This window comes from Pavona decussata, unplaced genomic scaffold (genome assembly GCF_977016875.1).
Source record: "Pavona decussata unplaced genomic scaffold, jaPavDecu1.1 SCAFFOLD_426, whole genome shotgun sequence".
Classification (NCBI taxonomy): Eukaryota; Metazoa; Cnidaria; class Anthozoa; order Scleractinia; family Agariciidae; genus Pavona; species Pavona decussata.
In genome coordinates, this window is record NW_028145783.1 from 681,364 (window position 1) to 687,500 (window position 6,137).

At 40.5% G+C, this 6,137-nt stretch overlaps 1 protein-coding gene across 1 annotated transcript in view; it reads left to right on the forward strand.

The window, feature by feature from the left end:
* Window positions 1–4,258: 4,258 nt before the first annotated feature.
* Window positions 4,259–6,137, forward strand: part of LOC146450794 (pyrethroid hydrolase Ces2e-like) — a 2,775-nt gene continuing 896 nt past the window's right edge. Inside the window, exons 1-2 of the mRNA XM_085099974.1 lie at window positions 4,259–5,533; window positions 5,899–6,137. The exon at window positions 5,899–6,137 is cut by the window's right edge and continues 896 nt beyond it. Of these exons, the coding sequence (XP_084956100.1) occupies window positions 4,386–5,533; window positions 5,899–6,137 (1,387 nt within the window). The 5' untranslated portion in view covers window positions 4,259–4,385. The remainder of the gene's footprint in view (window positions 5,534–5,898) is intronic.

Sequence of the window (6,137 nt, forward strand, 5' to 3'; positions counted from 1 at the left end):
ATGAAGTCGCGGGTCGCGGGTAAATTGTCGCTAATCCTAACCCTAACCCGCGACAATTAGATTCTCCCCTGATTTAGGTATCACTATGAAACGATGGTTTGACGGCGTTTGATAGACTCAGAGGGAGAGAATTCCAAATATTTTTCCCCTGCCGGGAGAGACTAAAAGAGACTTTTAAAAACTAGACTTCCACACAGTCGTTTTTAGGGGAGTCCGTATTTTCTCCTCCCCGGAGGTAATACGAGTCCCCTAAAAACGACTGCGTGGGAGGCTATTTAAAAATTGGCTCGGAGAGAAATTTGAGGAGAATGACAGACCTCCTGAGCAGACGAATCAGTATTTTTTGCTTTTATCAATGCATGCCTTTTCTAATGTTTCATTTTGATGAGCTCACCGCTGAAATAATTAAGTCCTTAAGATTATTATTATTATTAACCATACATGAAAACAATGATAAGAATTATGGTTAATGCTTATTGATTGAACTTTACATCAATAGCAATAAGAACTAAGTCCACTTCGTCGCTTTCTCCTTCTGGTAGGATATTGAGTTTAAAGTGTATATTTTGAAATGCATCAGGAAGTCGATCTTTTTAAATGCTTATGGATGCAAGCAAAAAAACTGTCCACTCGGTCACGGTCGGTCGTTCAGCTGTTCATCCGGTTTCACTATGTTTCTTGTTCGTTCGCCGTTCATGCCAGTGGACGCTCGCTGGCCCTTTTTTGTTTAGTCGCTTGTTCATCCGCTCGTTGTTCGCTTGTGCGTTCGTTTGAACTCGTTATATAGAGGTTCGTTAACTCGATCACATAATGTTGCGCAATTTACTTGACTCTGAGACAACTTCCGCTCAGGTTGTTGAAACATCAGGGAACTTATTAAAGCACAGACATTTTTAAGCCACTGACGGCAACCGGAAATTGAATTTTTCCTTTCTTGGAGTGTTTTCAAGTCATCGTGTTTGTAACGTCAAGCCAAGGTCATCAATAAGAGTTTTTCCTGTCTTTGGTAAGGAGCAAAACCACACCTAAAAAGGAAACATTCGACTTCCGTGGCTCACGAACGTCAGTCACCTCAAACAGTCCTTCTCAAGACTTCACTTGACCTGGATGATCATAATTTACCTACTTATGAGAAGACAAATGAAAAGCGCTTCGTAACGCTATGAGGACTCTTAATTGTTTTGTCAAAACTGGCTCCAACGCGACGCTCTCTTAGAAAACCGAAGAGTCAAGGGAAAAAACATTGCAATTAATCACATGTAATCAATTTCCCAAGAGCCAACCACAGACCCTATTTATAGTTTCAGAAATTTATTAGTTAAGAGAATGGAATTGTTTATTTTTTCTTTCAGTCCGTTTCATGAGGCGTTAAGCCTTTTAAAGTCATACGTACACATAAAGCTACATAACCGTCGACCGGTTAGCTCCCGTCTCACAACCCTTGTTCTTAATAATCTGTGGGACGTTAAAGAATCCACACACTGTTTAAAAAGAGAAGGGGACGTAGTCCCGGTGTTGTGGTAAAATCTCTATCTCTCAATTCATCTGTCTTTCACATTCATTTGTGGGTTGGTGAGATCAAAATATGGATCGGACCTGATCAGTGCCTGCTAGTGGCGCCTTTACATGCTGACGTCCGATCTCACCCCACAGAAGATTTGTAAACTGCCATGAGACTATGTGATATGTGAGGTATCTAAATACTTTAACATTATCATCATTACTTTTGTCTCCTACAAAAAAATACCCACTCACTGTCCAAACACCAGTTTTTTTTTCTTTTTCAAAAGACTAGCGTGTCGGAACAGACGAACTGACGTGCGTGACTAAAAATATTACATGATAGAACATTAACTAGCAAATTAATTGAATGAATAATGTCATGAAATATATCACAAAGGTGACAATGATGAAACTGCGCGTATCTATTGAGCTAAACTAGACGCATAACTGCGTGTACTCGGGCTTCTCTTATGGAAATAAACTTTGTGTACAGGAATAAATATATCTCTAGATAATGTTGGCCAGTTGCCCAACAACAAAACCGCGACAAAGGAGGTTTTTGTTGTGGCCGTTTTAGCGGTCAAGAAATGCTTTTGGCGATTGATCGACGATTTAAGTATTTTACAGACAAAATGGACCAGATGGACGTGATTTGGACCATCGGCTTCAAAGCGAGCTAGGAGAACATCTATATTGCATACGTATTTACATATCCTTACATGAGAATAATTACAATAAAGATAGATTTTTAGATTTTTTTATTTTAATTAATATGCACTATTTCAATAGTTTACTACAAAAGGAAATTACGATACATCACAAAAGTAACATAAGGACAATATTAAATAATATAAATCATCAACGGTAAAATGTGCGCAGTGACTAAAGGAGCTTAGGCTTTCGAGTTGGTCATTGCCACGTGCAGCTAACTGGCGTATAACGGGCAACTGAACAAGTAGCACAAAACAAAAGACAAGAAAAGTAAGAGTGCATTAAATCATACTACAATTTTTACATAAAAAAACAACAGAAATGATAATTAATAGTGAGGGCAGAGAAATCAAAAACTCATTGGGTAATTAAAAGGTACAATTTGTATTGATTGTAGAAGCTGTTATATGGGACTTTTTTTAGTTTAAAGGGAATTTGTTCCCAAATTTAAGACCCAGCAAGTGCAAAAGTGGTAGCTCCGTAATTATTCCGTATCCTTGACCGATGAAAATTAAGGTTCAATACAAATTTGGTGTTGTCGCTATGAACTTCAGAGGCAAGAGTAAGGGTTCCTTTGAAAATCATAGGGACGTTAGTAGTATTGTTAGTAATCTTATGTGTGAAAAAGGCCACCCTAAATTTTTAAATGATTTTAAGTGTAAGATTTAAGTATGGCATAGCATTGTATGGCATAGCATTGTCCCTATTATAAGCAAAGAACATGCTACGCACACATTCATACTTCGCATAGCGAGATAGCATTTTTTTCCGCACCTTTATTGTCACCATTAAATCGTTGAATACATTTCCAGTCAGGTAAATAGCTTGGTCACGATCATCGAATGTCAAAATAACAACATTCTCTGCAAAGACATCTACATACGGCATGAAGAGCTTGACTGCTCATTTGCGGGCATATGCGATTGCAATAATTGTAGAGAGACCATGATAAAAACAAAGCAAGATAAATTCAATAAAATCAATACGAAAGCAAAAATTAAAAGAAAGAATACAGTTACCCAAAAGCTGGCCCAAAAGCTGCCGTTGAAGAGTAAGCTTACTCATGTCGTTTTTATAAAGCAACTTAGCTTAAATAATGGCGTTCCTTGCATCTTCGAGAAGACTCTTGCGTTTATCAGGGTAACTCTGTTGCATTTCAGTAGTCCAGTTATTCGTAATGTTTTTAAAATTGTTCAATAGCGTCAGTTTCTCGAAATATAGATGATTCTCTAAGTGTTTCAAACTCCATAGATAGCTCACTAAATCTACTGAGGTTTCTCGATAAAGGATTCACTCGGAAGGGTTCGCTCGTAAAGGTCTGTCGTAAAGTTCATGGGGCGACCTGTTCCAAAATGGACACTCGTCATGTTTTAGTGTGAGTCTACCATGGATTTAGCGTATTAGAAATAATGTAGTAAGCAAGCTTACAATCCCTAAGTTCCACCGAAGACAGATAGATAGCTTCGCTTCGCAAACACTCTGCCAACACTCCGCCCATGTACTCCGCTAAAGTCCGCTGACCTTTTCTGCATACTCTTATACATTGCGCACGCGCAGAATACGTCAGAGCGTGATTTGTGACAGGAACCAAAACTGTGCCCATTTTTAAACTCGGAATTTCCTTTGTGGAAGACCGAGTAATAAGGAAGAGAAACTCGTGTAATTGTGTAATAAGAATTAAATTTAGTAGCATTACAATAGTGTAGGCTTGGGATTTTACTGTGCTCGTGATTGTAGGGAAAGTACTTGTTGCGCAAATGGAACTGAGTAAATCTACTACAATTGCAATGCAAGGTCAGATTCGAGTCAGAACGAATTGAGAACGGAAGTTTTAATCGCAAATGGAGAATAGTAAATTGTAGATTGGACATTGGAGATTGTTGGAAGGTTAGAATAAAACTTCAAAATGGGAAAGATACAGTCCTCTTCAGTTTGTAAACCGGCGAATGCGGAGCCCGTAAAAAATTCCGCAACACTGTTTACGTACCGGAAAATACTTATGACGTAAATGCCAATTGATTTGGCGTGACAAAGAACACGACCTGAACGCGTCTAATTTTAAAGTTGCTGAATAGACGATCAAACTTGTTAGTCATCAATTTATAAGCTTGCGTAGAGTTTGAGTCAAACAGAAGCAGCTCTCAGTGATCGCATACGTTACGAAGAGAGGCATGTTGGCGACTCGACTAACAAAGTTGTTCATATCGTGTGCATTGTTGCATCTGGTCGGGTCAGTGATAGTGTCAACAAAGTATGGAAAAATCGAAGGGCTTAAGCCGGTTTCGTACCCGAATGCCTCTGGTTCGTTCAAATCCGTCAGCAAGTTTCTTGGCGTTCCTTTCGCCGCTCCTCCGACTGGAGATCTAAGATTTAAAGCACCACAGCCGCTAAAAGAATGGAAGCCAAACGTTCGGCCGGCTAAAAAACACGGAGGCGTGTGCGTGCAAAGAAAGGGCTATGAAGCCTATTTCATAAAGGCTTGGACTGCAAATTTCTCTTACAGCGAGGATTGCTTGTATCTCGATGTCTACACCCCGAATGTCAGTTTGAGTTTACCAGTGATGGTTTACATTCATGGTGGAGGATACGAGATTGGTACTGCAGTCACCCATCCCAGCGACCTTCTGGCTCTCCAGGGGGTGGTAGTAGTTGTAATCCAGTATCGTCTCGGTCCATTTGGTTTCTTGACGACCGGGGATTCCGCGGCTCCTGGAAATTTCGGAATGTTGGATCAGGTGGAAGCACTGAAATGGGTCAAAGAGAACATTGCAAATTTTGGCGGGAATCCCAACAAGGTTACCATATTTGGAGAAAGCGCTGGCGGGTCGAGTGTGAGCCTTCATCTCTTATCGCCTCTATCCAAAGATCTCTTCCATCAAGCCATTGCAGAGAGCGGTGTAGATTTGAGCCCTTTTGCGATTCAGCCGACGTCTTTAGGCGTCCGTTTTGCCAAAGAACTTGCTGAAAAGCTCAACTGTGCAAAGAGTAACCATAACGCCATGGTAGCCTGCATTCGCGAGAAAGAGGCCAAAGACATCATGGAAGCCACCAAATTAATTAAATATAAATTTACTGATCACCCAATGTGGGCACCAGTTGTAGACAAGAACTTTCTTCATGACACGCCTCGGAATCTCCGACAAAGCGGAGGTTACAAGAAAGTGCCGCTGATAATCGGTTTTACCAGTAACGAGGGTGCCACGTTTCTTGGTTTTATGGTGAACGCCTCCTTTGAGCTGATGGAAAGCGTGAGCAACGGTGTGCGCCCAGCTTTGTTCAAATCATTTTTAACAAAGTTTACACATGTGCGGAACAGAAAGTAAGTTGGTAGTCAGTTAGAAGCTAGTACCTTTGTTTTGGATCTCTTGTAGTAGAATTGCAAGTGCCAGATGTCACTTTACGTCTAAATAAACCAAACTGATCCCGAAGAAGATGAGCGGTACTTAGTTGAAATATTGGCCCAAATAATTTGCTCTTAGCCGTAGTGTCAGCTTTACAATTAGTTTGGTTCATGTAATCTTCATGTATAGAAATTGCAATTTAAGCATAGAAATAGTAATCAGATGAGTCGACCATGTATAAATGCCGGATTTTATCCTCCAATATAACCCTGCATTTCTACAGTTTTACTGGTTTTGCATTTGATACAGTTGTTAACAGCACTTGTCTTGCCTCTTTTTTCAGGAGAGAAACCGCTAACCTCATTTCAGACGCCTTGAAGTTCATGTACACGCCATGGCCTGACGACAGTGATAAATACGCACTGAGAAGCCAACTTGTAGATCTTGTTGGTGATTACCTCTTCGTCGCCCCAAGTCACGAGGTGGCTGATGTTCACAGCAAAGTTGCCCCGGTGTACATGTACGAGTTTGCTCATCTTGCAAAGACGAGACCAGGTACGGAGCCGTGGATGGGCGCGGTCC